Below are 25,766 nucleotides of genomic sequence, written 5' to 3'. Positions count from 1 at the left end.
TTAATAAACCACAAGTCAGTCAATTCCACTTCTAAGAATCTGTTTTGATGGGCAGCGCATTATTTTTAAGCCTTTCCCACTTCTCACATGAGAGGGTTTTTGATTCTTTCTCATAAATATTCTTAAATTTGCAGATTTCATCTGGGATCAACCAGTACAAGCCCCTAACAACTGTTAGCTGATAACGAATGGGTCCAGCTAGGAGGAGTTTAACTACGAGTCCTACACCTAAAATATTCAGTTTATAATGACGCTTACAGAGAAAAGCAGCAAATCCTCTTATTGGAGAAGCTGCAACCATCAACGAGCTGTTTTGAGCCAAACCCCATGATCAAGACACAGACACTAACTGAGTCACTTGATGAACATGGTCACTAGTTTGTTTCAAGTTGATGCCAAACCATACTGCTGCAACATGTAAGGAGTGGTCTCACGGTGTTCCTGTTGAATTAAACTTCTCTGTAGTTGGCCCAGAAAAAGGCAGAGGTGTAACTAGGAGTAGCCCCACAATCACAAGTATTTGTCAGTGCAACAACAGGTAAAGGTTCTGTTTATAACTTGATCATAACATATGATCTGATCTTCACCAAAGTCACAAATATCAACAAACACAATATTTCTAAACTGATGAAACACACTCACAATCTTACATGTCTTTACTAAACACACTCTAACATAAAGAGCGGTGGTGGAAAAAGTAAGTGAAACAGTGTCTTAAAACTGGTTGAACCACCTTTGGCAACAATGACCTCCAGCAAACACTTTCACCAGCTGTGGATTAGACTGGCACCACGTCCAGGAGGAGTTTTGGATCATTGTTTCTTACAGAACTGGTTTAATTTGTGACATATTTGTGACTTTGGTGAAGATCAGGTCATGTTTCATAATCCAATCCATCTTTGACTGTGAGTTTGTGCCCCCTTCTGGCCACACCAGTAAAGACTTTCTAGACCTGCACCTGGATAACTTTTTTGAGTATATATACTAAGAATGATGGCTCATGCTAGGATGACAATTGGGCTCGTTGCCAAACAGTGTACTAAGGCACAGTCAGAGCAGAACGTGGACGACCTCTGATCTGTGAGTCCAGTGGCTGGAGGCCTCAGCCAGACAGCTAATGTGAGGAAAAGCCAATATTTTCATGATAAACATGTCAAAAAACAGTTGAATGAACAAAGGTGGGAACAAGAAATCAGCCTTTTAGGCGTTGAGACCAAAATATCCAAACAGCCATATTTCAGAAAGCAACCAAACAGATTCCTGCAGGATACTTTTTGAAATCGCTATGATTAAAATACAGGATGTAAAGGCTTATGTGATTTTAAACTGTGTAAATAACAATGACTTTACAAACAAAAACACCAATGTTCCAATAATAAAAAAACAGAAACAACAGATAAGTATATCTTTAATAATGAACATGATCAAATCTAAGAATGTGATAGCAACCTCTGATACAACAGATATTTAATTCAGGGGTGACTTAAAACCTTTTTTTTTTTGTTGCATAAATTTTCTATATTCCAATATCATTATATAACTCTGATTGCTCCACAGTCATACTCCCTCTCTGTTCTTTCGCTCTTGCATACACATACACACAAGACAGCAAGCAATTAAAAAAGAAAAAGAAAAGTCACAAACATATACCATATAGGCTAGTCTCTGGAGTTTTCATACAGTTAACGCTAAATCAGTTAAGTATAATGCTACAGCTTACATTTTGAGGCGATCTCAGTTAGAAATGCAGATACATTAAAGCTTACATTTTCTGAGGATGACATGGACAGGTTATAGTTAATTATATCCAATGAAAATGATGAAGAAAATGCCAAGATTATAATGATGTTAAGAAAAAAAAAGAGAGAGAAGTTTAAAAAGCAGTACATGCTACATTACCTCCATAATTTCATAAACAGAGACCCCCTGTTAGAACAGCCGGGAACACAGGGAAATAAAAGTCACTGTAACAGAAACACAAGTAAAGCAAATTGCGTCGATAAAAACTTGAACACATACAGTATGTTTGTATTCTCATTCTGTAGAGAAGAAAGAGAGGGACCACCTTTAAGAGCATTTGATCTCTAGACATCTTTTCCCTGAATCTCTAGCTGAAAAATTTGAGGTACAGTACAGAAAAAAAAAAAAAAAGAATAAAAGGAAAATGTACAGTACACTACTGCTGAAACTAAATGTTAAGGCCCCGCTCTGGAGGGAAAAGAAAATCCCACACGTTCTCCACCTTAATGTTAAATTGAAATCAGTTGTAAGTCGGGTGATACGTTTCTTAAAACATTTTTCTAACGTTTATGCTTCCTAATGTCACAACCTTGCACGATTATGTCTACGCATACAGAAACTTTCAGTGTACACATTCCTGCACCAAAGTAGGATGCTCCTCATCTGAAAACAAGGAGCATTATATGGGTTCTTTTTTCTTCCGATAATATAAAGTACAACTGGCCACACACAGATAGCAGACATTTGTCAATAAAGTGTTGCTCACTCATTAAGATCAACCAATACAAGCACTTAACATTTCTCCAACACACAAACCACAAAGTGAACAGTCACTGAATATCAGCAGCATGATGTCAAGAGATTTTCAAAACAGACGTGCAGATATTTATATTTACTTAAGAATGCAAGAATGCAATCCAGGGTACCAACAGAGATTTATAAGGCTAAAAAAAAAAAGAAAATAGAGATCAGTGAAGTGATTCAACTGATGGAACTAGCTTCATCCCTGCACACATCTTAAAAGACTGGGGAACCAGGAACAACGTGGCTCAAAAGTTTGACATGGGCCAAAGTCAACAAAATTAAATAGAAAAAAATATTAGTTTTTATTTTCTTTATGTCCTTGTGTTTTATTTTGAAATCTAAATTGCAGAATATCCACCCGAGACAGGACCAAGCTTTCAGAAGCCGCCTTCTACTGTTTACTTCTGACGATCCTGAATGGAGAGGGAATAAAAACCAAATGATCAGATACGGTCAAACAAATTACTACTTAGTAATAATATATTATTAATATTGTGAAGCATTTTTTGCAGTTCTCTATGAAAATAGATCAGTGAATCAATATTATAATTAATTGACTTTTAGTGGAATTACATTCTGATAATTTGAGGTTTTGAAACTTCTGTTGTTTAGATCACTATAACTGAATTGTTGCATACATCAAATGTTTTGTCTGGTGTAATGAAGACATCAGGGCTTTAAAATAAAATTGATGATTTTACATGTGTGTAAAGTGGCACTAAAGAGAGAGAGAATAAAGATAATAGACTACCTGATCAATCCGGGATCGGCTTTGTATTGAGGCAGGTTCGTAGCTCTATTTATCAAAAAAAAAAAAGAAAAGCAGAAGAAAAACTTTATTGAAACCTCACATTAACAAATTCAATCACTTAACATACAAATTCTGAGCCTTTCTTTTAACCTGATTGGTCACGAAAGTATTTTGACAGCAGCGCACTTTATTTTCTTCGTCACAAGTTTATGTTTTGTTTTTTTTTTAAACATAAGGTTCCTCCCCAACTCAATATTTTTCATACACTCCATAACTATCTTCATTACCTAATCCAAATGTGTTAAGTCTAAAGGAAATGACATACCTTCTTCACTACCTCCTCCTCCTCCTGCTTCTTCTCGTAGTGGGAAAAGTCATCAAAGATGGAGGTGGTGTGTTTGTACTGGGCGATAATCTTGAGCACCTGCTTCGCCTTCTCCAGAGGAACCTCTTGAGTGTCACGTGAGTTGGTGACTGGCTTGTTGTCATTGTTCTCCAGGCGGATGTGGCGCAGCTGGCTATTAGGCACGTCCTTAACAAACAACCAGTTCACATCAAACTTGCCCTTCCACTTGTCCTGCGCCCAAACACCAGCACTGGTGCCATAGTCCACCGGGGAGCGCATCTCGGCCACACCACAGAAATGGCCACTGCCATTGACACTGAACAACAAGTAGACGGGACCTTTCGCGTTCATCGCCCTGTAGGCTGAGTCCAAACGCTTGTTGCCATGCTCCGTGCTGCACCAGATGGAGTACTTGATGGAGCGGTGGATGTCGTCCTCAGAGTAGCTTTTGATGATGAACACGCGGCCATTCTTCAGGTTCCAGTCAAAGTCCTTGGGGTTGTAGCTGTGGGCTGCTCGCAGCTTCTCCAACACAGGGTGGGACTCTGAGCCTAGCTGAGGAGGCACACCCCCACCCCCTCCACCTCCGTTACCAAGACCACCGCTATTAGAGGAGCCGCTGCTGTCCAAGCTTCCACCACTGTAACACAAGTTGCGGTTGCGTGGTGCTACCCAGCGCGTCTGAGGCGCTGGTGCAGCGTTGTGGTTCTGGTACGGCTGAGGAGGAGGAGGTGGAGGACCCTGCATGGTCATCTGCTGCACGAGGGACTGGGCAGACTGTAGGGACTGTTGAAGTGGGGGTAGGAGACTGGGAGCGTGAGAGTGCAGCTGTGGCTGATGCTGTTGGTGGTGGTGGTGGGGGGGCAGAGGAGGGGCCATCTTGGTAGCAATGCCTTTATTATCCCATGTATCTATGTCTATGTTGTGTTTAATGGCGGGCGGAGGCAGAGCTCCTCCTGCTAAAGGAGTGCCAGACTTGTTCTTGGTCTTTTGCTGCTGCAGCTTGGCAGGTTTACTGGCAATAGCAGCCCACGATGTAGGTTTCGGAGGAGGCATTCCGATTGGTGTGCCACCGTTGCCTGTGGCAACAGCTGCAGCTACACTGCCACCTCCACCAATCACAGAGCCAGCACCCTTCACACCTGAGCCACTTCCTGTCACATCTCCACCTATTTTGAGGCCCAGCATGCCCTGCTCTAGACTGTTCATACCTGGAGCCTTGCTCAGGGTGTCACTATGGAAACCTGTCTGACCATCAGGGACCAAGGTGCCTCCCAGAGAGCTGGGTGGGTAGCTGTAACTCCCCCCATAGGCTGAGCTCTGAGTCTGCTGGCCCTGTGAACCACTGGTGCCCCAAGCAGAAAAGGCTGGGTTGTCCGGAAAAAAGTTAAACCTGTGAGGGTAGATGCTGCTGCTTAGCCCACCTGGCTGCCCAAACACCGTATCATGCATGAAGTGATGGTCTCCGTTGCTGAGGGGGGCATAGGGTGTTAGGTAGGGAATTGGTGGGTCACCACCTGTAGACCAAGGAGCCTCACTGAGAGGGTAGGGAAATCCAATGGAGGGGGCATAGTAGCTGGACAGGTAAGGGTCTGTCATGGACTGATAGCTGTTATTCTACAAACAGAAACAGAACAAAGATCATATGTGGGGCCAAAAATAAAAAAAGCAGTAAAACAGATACAGAATGGTACAAATCTAGATGTGTTGCTCACCTGATTGGACTGGCCAGTAAGATAGGGCTCAAAGTCACTGTCATGGACTGTATCTTTCTGATGGAGGGATCCATTCTGCACAGAAACTGGAAACGCTGCAAAGAAATCAAAATGCTGTCAAAAATGCACATCAGAATTATAAAAAGCTCTAAACAACCTATTGCTAAAATACCTGGGATGTAGAGTCTCCAGACTTCTAACTATATTGCTATGATTCATAATGCTATGATGCATTCTACATTCAGTTACAAAATAAACATGGGTTATAACACATGAATGATGCAAAGACGTTGTTGGACATATTGCCTGTTGACATAAAGACTACAACTAAACATGAGTCATTTATGTCAGATACAATAATTTGCAAAAGTTGCAGATGTTTACATTTGTATCCATCACATATTACTGTCAGGGAGGTGTCTTATCAATCACAAATTAATTCTGCAGCATGACACTGAACCCAAACATACAACCACAGTCTTAAAGACATGTTCTTCATAGACGAGAAGGACACAGACTCCTACATCATATGGTATGCCCCCATACTTTAACTACCTACCTGCAAAGTACCTTGAAAAACTGTGCACAAATGTACTGCTTCCATGAAGTATCCTCATTTTAGTTTCGGTGCTAAACACTTTTGCACGGGGCTGTATGAGGTGTCAGGTGATACCTACTCGACTGTTTACTCCTGACATCTTCAGATACAGAAACATCTGAACATATGTTTACCGATTTCGTCTTACCTTTGCTTGCATCTTGTCCTTTTGATGTCTTAGCGGTCATATTGAAGAAGAGGAATGCATGTAAAAGGAGAAGGAGAGGAGAGCCTTGCATTAGTCACAATTGTTAATCGAGTCATCGCACATTGTCATGTAGCTCCACACTAAGATGTACTCAAACAATTCCTCTGAAAAACGGACTGACTGACAGATGAGACGCTGCGTAATGTTTTGGCTACCAGTCCACCAGTCACTGGAGGCTATGGTCCAGGCCTTCGTAGTTTAGCAACAGAGAGCAGTTTTCTAGCTAAGCCCCCCTCTCACTTGGCTAACTAACATAGCTGACTAGCAGGCAGTGGTAGCATCGTCTTCGGAGTGGGATGCACACACCGCACATCTCGGCTCCATGTGGAAATGCACATCTGAAGCGTTGCGTTTGTTGGCGCTGCTTACCTGAGGGTCAATACTAGCAGCAGACATCATTTATCCTCCAGGTGTTGTGTTAAACCCTGACAATACGCACAGTGTGTACGCTGCACAAACTCCGCTCTGTGGACAGGCTAATAGCTGGAGAAGCTCTCCCCTGCTCCGCGTCAACGTTACTTTGCTTATAGTTGAACAGTTAGCAGCAGGTGTTAGCCGGTGTCTCTGCTCGGAGCGGTCACTTCACTTGTCTTGGTCCTGCTGCCACTCCGCGCCTCCCTGTCCACATGAATCCAGCGGGGCTTCAATCCGCTCCGAGCCCCTGACCATTAGATGAAGACCCGACAAGCTCGGTTACTGCGCTCACTGGCCCCAGCGGTAGCTTCATCCGGGGACTGCGAGCGGAAATGACGCAAGTGACGTTATGCACGCAGGGCCTTTTTTTCTTCTTCTTCTTCTTCTTCTTTCTCCTGGTTTAACGCATCCTGGATGTCGCATTACCGCCCCCTGTGGTTGTACTGATCAAAGTCTTCTTTAGTCCCAATGTGGAGTTCAAACGTCTAAATAAATAAAGAAATATCTCAAATACACACAGAAACATATTCTGCTCCTCAATCATTCCATATTCTAATATACTTTAAAGCCTGACACATGATAAGCTACATTCTGTGTTTTTTCTCACTATGCAGCTGCAAGAAAAAAGATTTTAGGGAGTTCGTCTTTAATAATAATAATAATAATAAAATAAAAAACAACTCTCATGAAAAAATAAAACCTGGCAATGTAACGGTCAGTCCATTCCACCTTAAACAAAACCAGTGGCGAGGGAAGACTCGACTATACTGACGGACTCTCAAACTTATAGTTTTAACAACAATAAAGCTTAATGGCAAAGAGAAACAGGTTACATCAGGTTTGAGCTACACAGATAGTTTTAGGATCAATACATACTTGGTTTTGGTCATTTGATTACATAACAAAAATATAGAACATCACCAGACTTATCCTTCAACAATAAAGACGTGCAGTTCAAACACAAGCTGTGCTGTAGATGTGATTTATTTCACTTAATTATAACATACACAACACTTTTCCTAACTAAAAGAACACGCATGAATAATTTATACATTTTACAAAACATCAGAAACAGCTTCTTTGTTCTCAAATCACACTTTTCAGTAAGATAGCTTTCCTTGAGTGCTTAACATCAGACACCTCTTTCACACACACACACACACACACACACACACACACACACACACACACACACACACACACACACACACACACACACACACACACACACACACAATTAAACTTTCAGTCTTACACCACTTGACGTCTGGCCTATAAATGTGTTTTATACAGTGACATACTGCATTTGCAGTACAGTGAGGTTCAGCATCTGTGGCAGGTGATTTATTGAGACCCAGGCCAAAGGTGATTGATTCCAGTCTTCAGAGGTGTTTCTACTTCTGTTTGCTTCTTTTTCAGCTTTTCTCACCATTATTTATAATCTAACAAAAATAACAGAAATGTTGAACAAGCATAGATGGCGAAATTGTCGTATTGTAGATAGACTAGCAGTCAGGAACCTACTGACCTCATGTTTTTACACTAGAAAAACATCTGAGAGGGTTTGGTGGGATGATGGATTTCACCAATGAAATTAACTACAAGAGATGAGGAAAGAAAAACTTTTTGAAAAATTGTACACAAATCAAATCTACAATTGAGGAGGAAAAGTGTAATAATAAAAATAATACATGCAGATACAAAAGCTGCAGTAAAAACAACTGTAATACATGCAGATCTTGAAATAACATGTCATTATGATGTTTCCACATCATGGATTCTTATATAATAATGATTTATTGTATGTAAAAATATTATAAATATAAATATATATTTGTCAGATCAATGTCATATCATATCATTGTTACTTACAGTTGTCTTCCTCATCTGAAAAAATGCTGATGAAATAGCAGGCATAAACAAATCCCAGGAGCTGTGGAAATGAATACAAGAACGATACAAGATGCTGAGAAAAAATGTTTCATTTTTTTCATTTTCTAAGCAGAGTTTTCATTGAAAAGTCTTGATTACCTATTCTTTTTTTAACTCATAAGGACTTTTTGGCTCATCACGTTAAGAAAAGCAAACATGTAAATAATAAATAATTAAAAAGCAAATTAATCACAAACAACCTTTAGTGAAGATGCCAGCTGTGTGTGCAACTCTACATGGCACCTCTGTGCAGTGAGAGAAACACCTGTGTGGACTCGCACCTCTTTAATGTGATTATGGAGGTCATATCATGAGAGATCTGTGACAATTGAACATGTCATCTTGAAAATAAAAATATTTTTTCACAATCTGTGGCTGTAAAGTCAACAGTGAATCAGAATAACTTGCAGATGAATCAGCAACGACAATCATTCATCTCTGAATTACAGTAAATAAATTAAAGGGATACAGTACAGGAGCTACAGGCATGACTGAAACTAAACATCAGAAAACTGAAAACTGAAAACTAGACATCAGAGTGAGAATACGTTGCCTTTCTCAACTGTTTTATTTCTCTGTTTTGCAATTTACAGTTGCTGTTGCTAAGCAACAGTTCATTTATGTGGGTGCAGATGCATATTTAGTGATATGAAAACAATGACCAATGATTAATGAAATGATGTTTTTTTTTATGCATTACAGAGTAGTTCTGTCGACTTTGTTTAATTATCACCGCATTTAAGTCCAACAGTAACGTGATGAGCAGACACTCACCGATACGAGGAGCTGGACAATGCAGTGCAGGATTTCTATGTATTGGTATTCCAGCCAGCAGCTCAGCACTGTGGTCAGCTCAGGGTTTTGCTGGTTCTCCCACCCAGCAGAGGGAAGGCCCTCAGTCGCACACCCCGGCCCGTTGTCCTTCCACCATGAGTGATGTGATGACACTCCGAGGGAAAGGATGTCGCTGTCCTGCAGAGACAAAATAGAAAGAGGAACGTTTCCTATTTCTGTTTTATTAGAGTACAGAGAGTGTAAGAAGGAAACCTGACATGCAGCAAGGACCAGGTCTCCTATAACATGATTTATTAGGTGCCCTACTTCAATTTATAAAAACACTTTGTCAGAGTTTGCTGTGTACAAGAAGCATCTGTTAATACCTTATATACCATACATCTTCAAAAAAGAGATCCCAGAAGACACTGAGATCAAGGATTATTGGTTTACAACTGAAAAGTTACAAAGTCTCAAAGATATTCATCAGTCCACAGGTTGACAAACTGTCTGTAAATGGAGATGATTTGGTTCTGTTCCAGGCTGGGTTGAACACTTTTGCTCCATAATAATTGTAAAGTCATGATCCTGATTTTTTTTTACTAAATACATCTTACTGATTCAGAGAAGCACAATATCTGTAATAATTAATAATTTCAAAACTTTCAACACCACTTTAATGAAACAAGATACTACAGCCAACGTCGTTGTTATTTAATACTGCTCATGAACAAAGACCACAAACACGTCATACATTCAGTATCTCCTCCTGTGCAGATAGACCATAAATCTCCACTGTCCCTTCCTGAAATGACATGCTTTGTAACTGAGATCACAAACATACTGTAAAGGTGTGTTATTGTGTGCCTGTAATTGGAGACAGGTCCTGAAAGAAGCCAATAACATAGGGAGAACACTGTATTTAGAGGCTGTAGCTGTGGGGGTATCTAATTAACTGACACTGACGTGATCATTAGACTCACCTTTGAAAGCCCTCCCAGATCCAAGTAGAGACAGCTCACAAAGACATTCCAGCCGACCCACAGCAACGTCCACAGCAGGTACTGAGCAAACACAACACTAGAGTGAAAATGAATGAAACTAACAAACCTTCTGTAGAGTATAAAGACTGAAAACACATCTTAACTGGTTGGTTTTTTACATTAACAATCACAAAATGCAATTGTTAGAGGTGAAAGCAGAAGCTCCAGTCGCTGCAGAAAGCTGCCTCCTGTGAAAAACGTCAGATCCACCATCACTTTAAATGAGTTGTTAGCAAAGAGCGACTTCCATCTAAATGTTAAGATGTTAAGGTTTAAAAGAGGTAAAGTATTTCACGACATGACTGACATCTTGTATTTATTGTCCTGTATTTGTAAAATTGCTGAAAAGTTCATTATTCTGTACTTTAACGAGAAACTCTTATTTTACCATGATAATGTAACGCGATCTGTACTGGATGGCACCAAACAAGCCCAGGATGATCATGATGATGTGAAAAAAGTTGATCATGATGGGAGCCCACTGGTATCCGAGGAAGTCAAACACCTGCCGCTCCACAGCAGTGATCTGGAGGGTCAACATGACAAGAACCACAGTTTAAAGACCGCTACGGAAAAAGTGGAGTTATTGAAGATGCTCTGTTTGTTACAGAAGTCTGTCCCAGATCAGACTGTGTGGCCTTGGCTCACAACACTGTGATCTTTTGATCACAGTGGGAATCACACAGGGTTGTTTTTTTTTTCTTCTAAGTTGTCAAGGCAATTAAGCCATGAGGGACAAAGCATGCTGGGAAAAATCACAGACTGGGTCACTGCCCCAGTCAGTCATGAAGAGTCGGGGGAAGGGTGGGAAACAGAGAGGGGGACAAAGTGGGTGCAGCCCCTCATTGTGGTGGGTGTGGGTCATTTAAATAGATATTTCTGCTATTTCAAACTTTATTCAAATATACAGAGACATAATTTCTGTAGTCTGCAATTAACAATCAATTGCATGTAGGAGGCTTTTGTGTTTTAAAAAATACTTTAAACAGTTTTTGATTTATACAATTTTTATCAAATTTTCTGCCAAACAATAAATGTATTATACGACCAATTGCTGAATAATAATAATAATAATAATAATAATAATAATAATAATAATAATTTTTTTTATTCATTTTAGTCTGCAGTTGAGAAACCTAAATAAATATTAGTCACTAAACATGGAATCAAGGAATATATTAAACCAGTTGCCTATTTAATCAGTTATTTTACATTATTGTCTTATAGGAACCAACACAGGAACTTTCTTTTTTGGCAAACAAGAACTCTGTGTTGTCTGATTTATGCGTTTAATTCATCAAAATAAAGCTCTACGTTGTCTTTTTGTGGTCATTTAGATTAGTATGAGTTCCTCACTAAGGCAGAGAAAAAACACAGCGGCTGACATAAACAGATTTACAGATGAGTTTATGTCTGAGCGTCAAGAGTGAGAGAGAAAAAAAAAAACATCTTACCAGCTGCGCGCAACACAGGAGGATGAGCATGCATCGTGCCGAGCAGCAGCCCATCTTCTTCTCCTCTCCGCTCCTGCTGGCTCTGTGGGGGGTGATGGTGAATAACAACCGTGAAGTGACCGGATCTTTAAAAACTGAGCCAAACACAAGATCCAAACGTGCGGAGCCTCGCATCCATCTCCAGACGCGCACGGTGCACTTCCCCTCGGGAGGAAAACACGTAGGCCGTCCCTGACTGAAAGCTACGGAGAAGGGGGAGGGTCGGCTCTATGAAGAACTGTTAGTGCCACAAAGCAGAAGAAGGGGAAACCCTGAAGGACAAAGTCAGACTGGGGGACACTGCGGGACCTTTCTGGACACCACTCAGTGTTCCACAATAAATACAGATGCAAATGAACAGATGGGCGCGTCAGGATAATTGAACAGGTGCCATTAAACCACTGCAGAACCGCGGGGTGCTTTTAAAACAACCCCATCAAACCTCAAAGTGTGGAAAACAGTGTGGCAAGTGTTAAAATGACATGTATTAATGTAGAGAACATTGCAGTCAGAGCTCCACACACGTTTGATTTTTTATTTTTTTTTGAATGGAAACAAATGCTTGAGAGACAAAGTAGAGGTGTCTCTGCTGCAGGCAACGTGGTGATCATGTCCTCTGGACTCTACTTGTATTTTCTTTTGTTTTTCATTAGGCAAATGTTGTGGGCAGTACCTTGGACCTGATTTTTTTGGTACCACCTCTGTTGCGGTTCCAAGAGAGATGACGTGAGACACACTGCAGGTCGCTCTTTACACCTGATGATGTCTAATTCCGCACATAGTAACATCTGTCTGTGGTGTAGTCATTCAAACACCAGCAGCCCGCCATACTACACTGCCTCCGTTGCTCCCTCCTTGTGGCATGGATTGACCCTCATACAGCAACACCGTCTCCCGCCACCTGATAGGTGGTTGAACTCGCACAGTGCTCTAAAGACACCAGCAGGTGGTGGTAATGGGAGCTGTGTGCGCTTCAAAGGTGTGTGTGAGCTGCAGGTCACAACCAGACACACCAAGTTAAAACACACACACACACACACACACACACACACACACACACACACACACACACACACACACACACACACACACACAGGGTTGGCCCACTATATTAAAGCACGTGCCAGAGAAGATACTGTTAGTTTTCATCAGTTTACCTGTATTAGGTGTCAATAAAGTGGAAAAGACAAAAACATATGAAGGTTCTGACTCTTCTGTGTAACTTCCCTTCAAATCCACTCTCATGTTCCAGTAGATTAATAAAGGCTCCTACCCACAGCTCACAGCTCACAGCCCTGCTGCTGCTCTGACTGCACCTTGTTGCAGGTTTCAGGAGAACATCCAAAAAAGTCCAGTATCTCATGTGAGGCTTTGTTTCAGACTCTCTTCAGGGGAGTAATACAGTTCATTTAAAGTTGAACTGTTTATATTTAGCATATATTTATATCCTACTTCAGTGTAATTTGGACTTTGAGTGGTTGATTACTATTATATGCGTCTATTCCCAAACCAGCCAGCGCGCTCATGAGGCGACAGACACGCACTTCCCTGCACTTCCGAGAGGTGACGCTAGAATCAAAAGGCAGATTCATAATTGGGGGGTCTCCAGCTCTGCCTGTGTCACATGGAAGCACAGTAGCTGAGCCGAGGGGATGCGAGTAGAGATGGAGGGGGCTTGAGGGACTGTGGAGGAGAAACCTGGCACTTGGAGATAATACTGGAGATACAGCAGCGGCGGCGGCGGCGGCGGCAGAAAGGCAGGTTAGACTCTTCCCAGCCTCCGTTGTGGCTGGTTGTGGAGCGGAGGAAGCGCGGCCAGGGCGCACAAGAGGGTCAGCGGGCGCTCGAAGGATGCCACATGCAATATGCTGCATTCCCGTTTTGTGAAGCCCATAAAAGCCGAGTTGTCGCCTTTGATTGATTATGTTCGCGGGGAGCGCCCGGCCCGAGTGGAAGCAGAAACTGAAGGAAGCGACCAGGGTTGATGCTGCGCCTCCCCAAATCTCTGAGCTGAGTGAGTACAGGGGTGCTATAGCGCAATGCTCTGTGCCCGTGGCTATGTGACAGGCAGGAGGGAGGAAGGAGGGGTGGGGGTCATTCCTATGTGCCTATAGATTCATCTCGATAAGCTGCACACGCAGTCGGCTCGCGGCATCCTTAATTCATGGAGAGGACGTGGATCACCGCTGTCTTTGCGCGTTTTGCCTCTGTCTCTGCCGTTTTTCTTCATTTCCCCTCTGATCATAGATTTAACACACAGACACGTGCGCACCCACCTATTGCATCTGCTTTTGTGATTAACCCCCCCCCCCCCCCCCCCCCCCCAAAAAAAATAAAAAAATAATCACGGCTTCATCAGAGAACTTGATGGTGATTTGGCGAAAGGAAGGCGCGGGATGCGTCCGATCACGCGTCCCGCCTGTGTGACATCCCCGTCGACTGCGAAGCATAAAGATAATTAACGTTAGACCTTCCGTTAACGTTAGACCCCCACCATCTCTCCTCCTCCTCTCCCCCCGCCTCCTCACCTTCCTCACTCATTGATGGGGGGTGGTGGGGAAATGGCTTTGTCGTGCAAGTTGCCAGCTGACCTCGGGGACACAACATCCTTTACGACCCCCCCTCACTTTGATCTGCAAACGAATCGGAAACGCTTTGATGATTAGAGGAGGAAAAAAAAACGGATGGGGAGAAAATCTCTGGCGCTACAGGCTTTAGTGAAACAAAATAATAATAATAATAATAATTCACACCGCAACATCCTAAAAATGTCTTGAATATGTAGTCTGTTATTTCTTATCCCTGTTCACACCCTGCCTGGTTTTCTGTGCCAGCCGGCATCGTTTGAGTCGTGGTTTGTAACCTGTTGTCACCAGCATCACTGCAGTTTGAGGTGTCAGAGCCCAGAGGCGCGGCGAGCCGGGCAGCCAGCGGCCGAACCGTCACCCAGTGGGTGTGATTGATGCCTGCTGAGAGGGTGCCATCATGGGCCACGTACATCCAACCTCCCCAGAGAACCCTTTCACGGAGGGTTCCTTCATTTGAGCAGAGCCACACTGCGTGAACGTGATGCTGATGATTCCCGTTTAACCTCCAGCATCTCTGTTGTCGTTCAGCAGCCGGTTTCAGGGTCCCTCACTTTGCTCCAGCTGCTGGAAAGGATGCGAGTCATGTGATCGCAAGAAATAAGCCTTATTCTTTCATTTTGCTTTGTCAGACAGTGTTTGTGTCAGAGGCAGCGCTCACACAGGCTCAAGCCTTCTTCCTCACAGGGGCATGGTTAATCGTTGTTGCAAGCAAACATTTGACCTAATTCACATTCTCACACAATAGCAGTCTCCTCTCTCTCTCTCTCTCTCTCCCCCTCCAACCCCACCCCAACCTCCCTAATACACACACACACACACACACACACACACACGTTGCTGTTATTTGTGTCACACAGAGGGTGAGGTTTCTTTGCTCCACATGAACTCCCAGGTGTTTTATCCAAACCTGAGCAGATTGGCTGAGAGGACACTGCTGCCCGGCTGCTCTTGTTTGAATGAAGCTTTACTATTATCAATAATTATGAACACACCTGTAAATGCAGCGTTCCCAGCTAAATGAAAAGCCTCCTGGTATTGATTACTACGTCTAAATGTGTATCTTACAGAGGATTACTGTTAGTGCCGGCTTCATGGCATCATCATCGTGCCATAAGAGGAAAACCTGCATTTTCTTTATAGTAAAGAACGTGATGTTGATTTATTTTGGTCAGATATTCTGTATAAAATGTGATGGTCAAATGTGTCAACCAGCATATCCAAGTCAACAGGTGATGTGATGCTGTCATTCGTAATCTAGTGCTGGAACAGGTAGTAGTGATCCTCGGTGTTTGAGTCATTGATTATTTAAACAGCTGCACATTTTCTGTCCCTGAACAGGAGAAACTCAGCTACACTAAAAATGCCAAACATTCCCCAGTTCCAACTACAGGTTTTCTTTGTCTCATATGATAGAAAATTCAATATTTTTATATTATGTACAGTTGGTTGGACAAACAGGCAGTTAGCATAACATCAGCCCCCGCTTTAAGAATCTGTGATGGATATTTTCAGCTCGCTGGTAACTACACGATTCCTCAATTAATCAAGAAAATAACTGGCAGATTAGTAATGAAAATAACTGTAGGTTGCAGCCACAGTGTGTCCACTAGCTCAAGACAAGAAAAATATAGAATAAATAAGAGAAAAGCCTGTCTTTTTATATGTAGCATTAGAGCTTTTAACCATCTCTTACAGTATTCATTAGCTAATGTAAGGTCTGGCGTGAACTCCCATGTAATATATTAAAGTCCTCCCTATGTAACCGTATTGTCCTTTCTCTGAGTAAGTAGCCCTCTGGTCTATGATACATGGTCAGGACAACACCTGGCAAATCTGCACCTGCAGGTATGCGAAGGAAGCGCTTCTAGTTTGTAACCAGCACACCGCCACGGGCAGAGCAGGGGGCTCTGATTGGCTGAGGGAGAGAGGACTCTGTTTAGCAGGAACGCAGCCGGTGGAGGGCCATTTCTTGCTCTTGCTCTGCACATCCAATTGGTTGGCTCAGACAAGGCAGCTCTAGGGCCAGAGATTAGACTGCAGTGCTGAGGCGTCACTCTGGCTGAACACCGCAGGCAGAGGCAGGGGGATAGAGGGAGAGAAGAATGGGTGGGGAGGTGTGGACACACTCGGCGAGGCAGGGAAGGGTAAGGGAGGCAAGAGAAGGAAGGCTGGGAAACCTTGTTGGGAAATGTGACAGCCTCTTCTCATCATCTGCTTTGAGCATCTTCAAACACCTGCCACTGAACTCCCACTCGTTGTCTTCCTCTCCTTTCTTTTCCTCCACACCCACACCTTTCTCCGTTCTTCTCTGTATAAATATACATAATTACACTGACACTTGCAGTTGTGAATTTAATGACCTTTGCCTGATAGGTGCATATGATTCTTTAAATCCATCGCTGTACTCCAGGCATGTCACACAGGAAGCGTTGAGGTTAAGGCGAAGCTCCGCTCTGTTTGCTCTGAAGAAGCAGCGGCTTCAACAGCACAGTAGATCATGTCTGACATGTCTGCTGTAATAGCTCTGATGGACGTGCTGGGCAAACATGTTTATTGCTGCAGTCATTCTCTCAAAACATGCTCAGAGAGAGAGAGCGAGAAGGGCGAATTAGCATACAAAGCAGCTGTTCACTGGACAGAACATGCTGAACCTATGAAGAAAACAAATGGCGGCATGCAAACAATCCCCAAGACGTCTGTGGACAAAACAGGGTGCAAATTGGGCTTCACACTGAGAACAGTTAGGGTCATTTCTGGATCTTTTCAAAGAAATGCAAAGTACCCAAAGACTGCAAAACTTCTGCAACCTGACAGAGTTGTCCCTCCTTGAATAAAAAGTCTGATGTGTGCGGTGGTGAAATCTGTCTTGTAGTGTGTATTCTTTGACAGAGACAAAGATCAGAAAAAGAAGACGCCATTTTTAAAAGCTTCGCCGTGCTGATCTGTCTGTAGCGCTGTAGTTTCTGTGTTAATGTAGTATTAGAATGGCCGTTGCTGTTTTCTGATGCACTGTCCTGTCGTTTTAACCTCGCTGTGATGTAGCCTGGTATATACTGTTAATGAGAATAAACAATAATTAAAACAAAATAAAAGGTGAAGTGAAATAGCACTACATCCAGACAGATCAGAACAAAATGTAAGCATTTAGTGCCATCTGTAAATATTTTGAATGGATTACCACTATTTACACACAAAGGAGCCCCTTGTAGGGATGACTTGTAATCATTTTGTAAGGGTTCAATAACTTTTCATCGTATGTCATCTTTAGCTCAAAATTTTTAAATGTCCATTTTTTTGGTTTATAACCAAATCCTCTAAAAATAAGATTTCCATCTGCCTTAACTGTACTTCGGTGTAGCACTAATTAGTAAATTCTAGCTTTGGCAACCTGGTGAAATAAGGACTCTATAAGTGAAGGAAAGTGTATCAGCAATTCATGCTTGGGTTGCTCAAATCCTTATTAGACCTGGTAATTTGTCAGTTTCTGCTAGAACCCAGCAACAGACTTGAAGAGTCCAGGGCTTTGGCCAACTTTCAGAGACACATGGTTCAGCAGACTACAGACACATTGATAAAGTAATGTGATCTGTGAAGATTAAATTCTGTCTGGACGGAAAGCACCTATGTGGAATCCAATACTATAGCACGTTGTTTAACGAGTCAGATCAGATCACGACCAACAAGGAAGCAGATGCACTAAACTTAACCAAAAGAAAATCTGTGGTTAGAAACAAACAGAAATACAGGAGAGACGTCTTGACAGACACAGACATTAAAGCACCATCATCTCAAAGCTAGACATTGGACAAAGCCCTGTGGTATGTTTCCTGCAGTCTGACATTCACTCTTCTTGTTGCTGATGGACAAGAGACAAACACAAGTAAACACATATGAAAACACATTGTCACAGTAGACAGATGGCACAATCGGGCGGAGATTAGAACAGACTTATTTGTTTAGTCTTTTTGTCATGGCTCTGCGTTTTTACTGTTTATCTGAAGCATGTTACGCTGCCAAACGAGAAACTGTCTGGCGTAAGGAGCAAGGAGCAGAGAAGAAGGAAGAAAGATGTTTCTGTCTGCTCGCTCTGCTCTCACACTCGTCTCCTCCAGTGTTTCAGGTTACGCTGCCTACTGGCGTGTTCAGCTTCGCTGTTACTCGCTGCACCTCCTCAATATGTATGCTTGTTCTTGTTGGAACAGGCGAAAACGTATGAAATTTGAATTGATCTGCATGTGCCGTAGCAGCTACATGGCACAACACATAAGCGCCGTAGAACTGTTGCTTCGGCTCACTTTTATTCCATGTGGATGTAGGTACCTGAAAACCTTTGTTGCTGAGCAGGTATGCTGTTGACGTCTATGTAAGTGTGACACACAAAGCTCAGTAATCCCTCAAACAAGGTAAAGCAGAAGCACATGCCGGAGGCACAATGTCTGTTCACCTCACTGCTTCAGAGCTGGATGGGATTTCTCACTTTCCCTCTTTTCAAACCGCTGCATTCCTTCTGCTTTTTTCCACAGTGAATATTTTACTTCTGGTTCTGCTGCTTTGTTAACCTACTTCATGTTTTGTAAAGGTTAGATAATTTTTGTAATTAAGCACCGCTCTGTGCCTTCTCACCGCAGATCCCAGTGAGACCGTGGCACTTCTCCGCGTGCATGAGTGTAAGGGCGTGTGTGTGAGTGTGTGTGAGAGCAAGTGAGCGCCAGCGCTCCCACATGGCCTCCATGCAGGACGGGCTGAACTTCACGGCTCCTCCCTACGGCAAGGTCCTGCTGCTGGGTGCTATCGCTGCTGCCTCAGCCTTTGTTGTTACGATCCTCATCGTGGTGCTCTGCGTGGGCTGCCAGAAGTGAGAGCAGGAGCACATGACCACACACACACACACACACACACGTGTACACACATAAGGATGCTTATAGGACAGTTACGCTTACTACTACGGTAGAAGAAGTATTCAGATCCTCCTAAAAAAAGGAATTAAAAGTACAATCATTCTCTTAGAAAAGTAGTACATAGGGAGTAGAAAGTAGCAGAAAGTGGAAAATACAAGTACTTTAAAATTGTACTTGAGTAAATGTACTTAGTTACTCTCCACCAGTGGCACGCACCAATGCAAATGTGCTCTCTCACACATGCACAGTCATGAGATGACTCAGCCACATGCACAATGACTCAGACACGAACTCCGCACACACAAATGCAGACATGCATCATTGTACCCAAGTGTCAACCTGTATGACAGAACTGTTGTGTTTACCACAGGAAGGGGAAGACACACAATGTCCCCGGCGAAGGAGGAAAACACCGTCTCATGGACATGGTAGGTATCATTCAACACGCAGCTCGACATTTTGTTTGTGCTTCAGCAGAGGTAGCTGAAGCAACCCCATTCACCAGGGAACAGTATCACTGTGAGGACACCTATTCCGTCTCAATTAGTGTTTAACTCGCCCTGTGTATGTGTGTGTGTGTGTGTGTGTGTTGCCAGGGTATACTCAAGCAGTCGAAGCTGCGGTCCATCAGTAAATCAGACACTGAGATGAACAAGATGAACTGCAATGGCAAAAGTGAGTGCATCCTTCATATACAGATCCTGACCTGGCTCTTCTGTCTACAGTATCTTTCTCTCCTACAGTGAACGTCAACCTTACTGGAACTAAACAGCCCAGTTTTTTTTTTAACCTGCATGACAAAGCAATTTTGGAATCACTGAAGGGGATTTTTTTTTTTTTTTTTCGAGCTGCATATGTTGGATCGTTTTTCTCAACCAATCGTTCAGCTTATTTTAACACATGACAAATCACAACCAGTGGACCTACAAAGTGTTCACAGTATTTCATGCACAGCTTTTGTGCATTTAGCAGAGGAGATTGTAAAACTATTACTGATTTAGCCTCATCCACATAAATTCATTAATTAATTTTGATCAGAAACTGACCCTAAAATAGAATCCACAATTACATTTACAACTCAGCCTTTTCCGCTCGACTGTTCAGTCTTGATTTCTGAACACATTTATCTCTCTCTCAAAGACAGAAATCACAGAGCCAAGACAAATCCTGGAGCTCCATCACTGACAGTCAACAGGGAACTGCGTTTGTGGGCACTGTGACAGTAGCCTGAGAGGGTTTGAAGAAATCTAGCATATGTCCCGCTTCATACTTGTCCTGCTTTCACTTCAGGAGAATGAAGCCAATTTGGATGCACGATCGCAAATATCTACGTGAGTTCCCAGTTTACTGTCAGCTCCAGATTTTCTCTTAACAGTGAGAGATTTATTCATGTTCAGAAATGCTCGCTGAGCTGTCCAGTCCAAGAGGAGTAAACGTGTGTGAATTCTGCTTTATGGTGGGCAGTAATAGCAGCCTGTATGTGCCTTGCAGAGGCATCTAAAAAGAAACGTCCAGCCAGCATGGACCTTCTGCTGCTGTCCAGCCGCCGGTCTAACTCTGACCTTCGTTCTCAAGGCAGGCAGCTTCCCCAGATCCCCTCTGGGACTGGAGAGGACGGAGAGCACACTTATTCTGAAGTGGGCCAACGCTCCTCCGCCACACGTACTGACGATGCCCTCTACGCCATGGTAGGCAGAGCCGGGCAGACGGACACTCCGGCCCCTCCGGCCGTTCCTGCCAACACCCCAGCGCCCCCAGACCCAGACGGGGATGTGGAAGGAGGGCTGCCCGAACCCGAGGCCCAGGTCGTGTCACCCCCTCACCCTCCGGAGACGGCAGAGTACGCCTGCGTCAGGAAGCTGAGGAAGGCCGACAAGGCCCCACAGAAGAGGGACAGTGGGACGGACATGGGGGAGCCGCCGGCGCCGCCCCCACGACACGCCCCGCCATCACATCCTGCCCCTCCTCCGCCACACCCCCACAGCACAAAGTTGCCCCGTAGAAACGTGGAGGCCTTTAACGTCCCATCATTCCCAAAGGTTGGTAGAGTCAAATGTTTGCATAGACAAGAACTGATCTATCCTGCAAACTGTGTTCTTCCTGAGAGCTGCAGGAGAAGATTGTCCTGTGTGTGTTTGTTGGATATGATTATGCGAGCTCTGGCATCACCGGGAGTGTTTTTTTAAAGACAAATAATGTCAGTGATATTGTTTGCCCCCACCAGGTGTGAACGGCCCATCTGTTCTGATTGTTGTGCTCAGGTTTCTCAGGACACGTGTAACAAATCCTCCAGTTCTCTGTCAGCACCACTGTGACAATACAGAGTTTGTAGTCCTGCTAGAGCGAGCAGGATCTGGAGAGTATTTCTGTCAGATTTCCTGTTGACACAGCAGAGGATGTGCACGGTTGTAATTGTGCTAATATGGCAGTTTTCCTCGCACTTGGCTGCATCACGCATGCTGTTGTGATATGTTAGCACTTCTGTAGAAATTTCTCTGAAGTTCGTGCAGCGAGTGGTGTTTATTTGTGGAGAAGTTCTCAGTGATAGTGGGGCTTTTCTGCTCTCAGCACTATCACCTCCATATGTTCGCAGCAGCAGGAGTGTAGGCAGACTGTCTGCTTTTGCTGCGGATGTAAGGCTTTGCTCTCTCCCTCCAGGTGACAGTTGGAGACCATTTGCTGCCCCGTGTGAGGTCAGCAAGGTCATTCAGTCTGCTGTGACCCGGGTTCAGCAACACACACAGTTTACAGGCTTACATGTGTACGCAGTCTGCTCGCTGCGGCTGTTCACCACTCACTTTCTTGTGGATGACGCAACATGTTGAAATTGAGTCATCCAGCATATAATCACATGGCTTCTCACGTTTAAAGCTCCACCTTCCAGGGAAATTCTTTTAGTAGGGTATGAAATCCATCAAGCACATGGTTAATACCAGCTCCGTGCTGTGACACAAAAACGTTTTTATATTCATTTTACAGTCAAACATCATGCGAGAACAATGACCAGCTCTGCCTCAAGTGTAGTTTGTTGTTCTGTTGACAGGAAGTGATGTTCATGGGCAACGGAGAGCAGTACATCTGGAAGCCTCCAGAGGATGAGGACATGCTCATGCTGCAAAATAAAGGCCTGGGTCCACTGGGTGCTCACACAGTGGAGACTGTACAACCGTCTGCTGCTGCGGTGAGCGAAGACTCGTCAGTCTGTGCATCAGCCCGTCTGTCATTTGGTTCATTTGCTACATTAGTGTGTTTCTGTTTCCAATGTCACCTTCTAGCTTTAATATGATTTTACTGTATCCATCCATCCATGTATCCATCACTCTAAAGTGTCTTACATTGATTTAATCCAGCCGCAGTTTGTGCCTCCATGTACAGTGTTACCACTGGGGGGACACATCCTCACTTCATTTGTTCTTTTATGGAAATGTCCGGACTAACGGGTCGTAACTGTTTCATAATTTATTTCAATGAAATTCAACCTGTCTGATTGGTATTTTTTGAAAACCCTTATTAGAATTTAAAATAATTGGTGTGGTTTTGAATAATGCTTACATTGACAAATTTGTACTTGAGGACTTACCTTAGGATCAGCTCAGGTGATGTTTATCAGAAAGATGTTCATAGACTGTAGTGCTGAGAGAAGAGTGATACTAATCAGCAGAGAATTGGTTTAGTTTAGCATAAAGACTGGAAATGGAGGCAACAGCTAGACTGGCTCTGTCCAGAAGAAACACGATGTACCTACCAGCACCTGTAAAACTCATTAACAATTAATGTGTCGTTTCCCCAAATGGCTCAATATTGTGCTGTTTGACTGCAGGTGGCGGAGATGTACTCGAAGGTGTGTAAACCGGGAAAGAAGAAGAGAGCTGTGCCAGGGTCTCCTCCTGCCAATCCTGGCTTCCGGACCTTGGGTCGTGGTGACCGGGACCGAGACCGGGATGGAGGGTTTAGTGTAGTGGTCAAACCTCAGACCTGGGCCCCTCAGGAGGGCAAAGCAGTTGGAGGGCCCTTTGATGACCACTGCTATGAGTCCATTGGGACAGAGGAGTGCGATCTGGCCTATGAGAACATGGAAGGCGGGGGTGGCTGGAAGCGAGAGAGGCCCCCCAACACATGTGCCACCCTGCGGCCGAGGAGGAAGAAAGCCCAGCAGCCCTTACAGCAGCAGCAGCCCCCTCCACCGCCGCCAACGCAGCAGACCCCCAAGTTACAGCACCTGCCTGCCAAAGCCCTGCTGCTGCCGGGGGAGAACCTGTACGAGAGCATCGGCGACTTGAAGCAGGGCTCCGCCACGTCTAGCACCACCACCATCTTCACTTTCAATGACGGCATGGAGATGTATGTAACAGGGCTCTGAGTCGGCGGCTGCACTGTGACCCCCTATCCTTCCAACACAAGGAGCTGAGCTAACACCACACGGAGTGACGGCTGAGCCCCTGTCATGCTCACCCACACATACTGTTTACATTCAAGTCATAACATCATGCCTTTCACAGGCTCCAGAGGCCTTGGGGGCAATAACGTTGATCTGTTATGACCTGGGCTGAGTATAAAGTCCGATCTATAAACCTTATAAAGAATCCAAAGGTAGTCAATAACAAGTGAGCACAAGACCATTGCAGAGCAATCTGTAGATAAGAGTAGCACTTCTATTTTACTGATACACGTGCAAAGCACAATAAAGTGAAAAAAGCCTAAATTCTTCCTTAATTCTTGCGGGTAAAAACAGTCATTTATCTGGTCCTAGAAGGACTCCTATTTGGGGAAAATGCACAGCATTGTGTGAAATCTTTTGGTAGCACTTAGTCATGAACAGGCCTTCCCTGTAGTTGGTCAAGATGTGATTTAGGACAGAATTTAAATGATATAAAGGAATGGATTACTAATCAAAATACTTGAAAGCTCAGGGACCAAGTGAATCAATTATGAGAGTATTAAAACAAAAAATTGCACACATTTTGCATTCCTCCTGAAAGCCTCGACTAATTTAGACCATTTTCAGATTTCAAAGTATTTCCCTCTGTCACGTTTTGTTTCATCTTCCATGGACTGAACACTGTCTCCACTGCCGTCTGTAAATGAAATGTTTTACTTTCTACTGTTGATCCTGTTTCTGCACTTTGCCTGCTACAAGTTGCATGCTAAAAAAGTGATAAAAATGAACAAAAAATCAAGCTCTGTCATGTGGTAACTCTATATGAATGTTTTTCTTTTCTATTGTCGTTGGTTGTTTTTTTTCTTTCTTCTTCTTCTTTTTTCTTTTGATGTGCTGCTTTATTTCTCTGTAGAGCACAAAGCCAGTTAGATGAAGGATGCCTTTGGCTCAGTGGGACTCTGTGCAGCAGAGAGGAGCGTTAATTTTGTCTCCTCCTGTGCCTGCGACACACAGACAGACAGACAGACACACACACACACACGTACGCACACACACATCCAAACACATACAGTACAGATTAAACAAGACTAAAGAGAACTGCTTGAGTCCTAAAGGTGGAGACAGTCCACTCAACCCCCTCTTCCCCGAAACCTCTGCCCTCCCCCACCCTTCACACCCTCCTCTGCTCAGTCCTCACTCATCTGTGGACCAGTCATCTACAGCAGAACTGATGTGTATTAGCAAACGTCATGTCTCATCATCACTCCATCGGTGAACACTCTCTCCTCTCTCTGTTATCAGTGTTAAAAATATTTGAAACGACAAAAATGTGAAGCAATGGGTTCGCTAAGCAGCAGAGCATCAGCGCGAGGATGAAACACAACAAAATTACATTAAAATCCTGGACGATATAACGACGAGTTCATTTGACCAAATATCCCCAGCAAACAATGTGATTATACTGTATGTTGATGCAATGTGTATGTACATTACAAAAGAGAAAGAATAATAAATATATCATCAGTGTCAAGAAATCTATCTTTTTCTATTATGTTTAATTGTGTTTTGGAATGACTTATCTTGTGACACAAACTGCGAAACAGCTGCAATGTAAATTTCAGTGTATTCTGTTTGTTGTTTTTGAAGCCATGAAGCTACGGTGTGTTCTCGGAAAAGCCCAGCTAAGTTAAATGTGGCAGCTAATGTTGTGTGTTTGCTATTCAGACTACAGGGTCTTGTACTCAAAAGCGTGTAATTAAGTGCTAAGTGCAAAAGATTGTAATGTTTTATATTAAGATTACTATTCATGAAATGTCAGTCAAGTTTATACTTTTGTAATAAAGTGGCACTTTAAAAAAAAAGATGTTTTATCTCATAGTGTCAGTTATTAAAATGGAAAAAAGGCTGAATTTCAAGAGTGATGGCCTAAATATCGCCAGGAGTTCGCTCTGACACCTACTACAGAAGGATCAAAGACTCTTTTTAAATTTAAACCTTTTGTTCTGATCTCAAAAGCTGCCTGTAGGTTCATGTCTTCAGTCCTGTCAAAGCAAGAAAAAAAATCTTAAAACGTATTTAGAAAC

At 43.3% G+C, this 25,766-nt stretch overlaps 3 protein-coding genes across 4 annotated transcripts; 1 reads left to right on the top strand and 2 right to left on the bottom strand.

The window, feature by feature from the left end:
* Positions 1-1,935: 1,935 nt before the first annotated feature.
* On the bottom strand, positions 1,936-6,888 carry ythdf1 (YTH N(6)-methyladenosine RNA binding protein 1). 2 transcript variants are annotated; one of them, XM_026367199.1, is made up of 6 exons: positions 6,532-6,888; positions 6,103-6,130; positions 5,357-5,451; positions 3,621-5,258; positions 3,296-3,340; positions 1,936-2,957 (listed from the first exon to the last, which is right to left on the bottom strand). In XM_026367199.1, exons 1-6 carry the CDS (start codon positions 6,559-6,561, stop codon positions 2,943-2,945), a joined length of 1,851 nt encoding a protein of 616 aa, XP_026222984.1. In that variant the 5' UTR covers positions 6,562-6,888; the 3' UTR covers positions 1,936-2,942. The 2 variants fall into 2 exon arrangements, with proteins under 2 accessions (XP_026222984.1, XP_026222982.1); XM_026367197.1 differs by lacking the exon at positions 6,532-6,888 and having other exon boundaries at positions 6,103-6,522.
* A 674-nt stretch (positions 6,889-7,562) lies between these two features.
* Positions 7,563-11,944, bottom strand: zgc:100920 (uncharacterized protein LOC445241 homolog). Its single transcript, XM_026367265.1, has 7 exons — positions 11,780-11,944; positions 10,714-10,851; positions 10,266-10,346; positions 9,283-9,480; positions 8,449-8,509; positions 8,105-8,174; positions 7,563-8,018 (listed from the first exon to the last, which is right to left on the bottom strand). The coding sequence occupies exons 1-6, from the start codon at positions 11,831-11,833 to the stop codon at positions 8,119-8,121; spliced, it is 588 nt and encodes a 195-aa protein (XP_026223050.1). The 5' UTR covers positions 11,834-11,944; the 3' UTR covers positions 7,563-8,018; positions 8,105-8,118.
* Positions 11,945-13,579: 1,635 nt separating this feature from the next.
* On the top strand, positions 13,580-25,523 carry si:dkey-70p6.1 (uncharacterized protein LOC570575 homolog). Its single transcript, XM_026367227.1, has 7 exons — positions 13,580-13,832; positions 19,035-19,261; positions 19,675-19,732; positions 19,901-19,979; positions 20,880-21,343; positions 22,348-22,485; positions 23,125-25,523. The coding sequence occupies exons 2-7, from the start codon at positions 19,128-19,130 to the stop codon at positions 23,662-23,664; spliced, it is 1,413 nt and encodes a 470-aa protein (XP_026223012.1). The 5' UTR covers positions 13,580-13,832; positions 19,035-19,127; the 3' UTR covers positions 23,665-25,523.
* The last annotated feature ends 243 nt before the right edge of the window (positions 25,524-25,766 follow it).

This window comes from Anabas testudineus, chromosome 7, assembly GCF_900324465.2.
Source record: "Anabas testudineus chromosome 7, fAnaTes1.2, whole genome shotgun sequence".
Classification (NCBI taxonomy): domain Eukaryota; kingdom Metazoa; phylum Chordata; class Actinopteri; order Anabantiformes; family Anabantidae; genus Anabas; species Anabas testudineus.
Note: the sequence above shows the minus strand (reverse complement) of the source record. Positions and strands in the feature narration are given on the sequence as shown.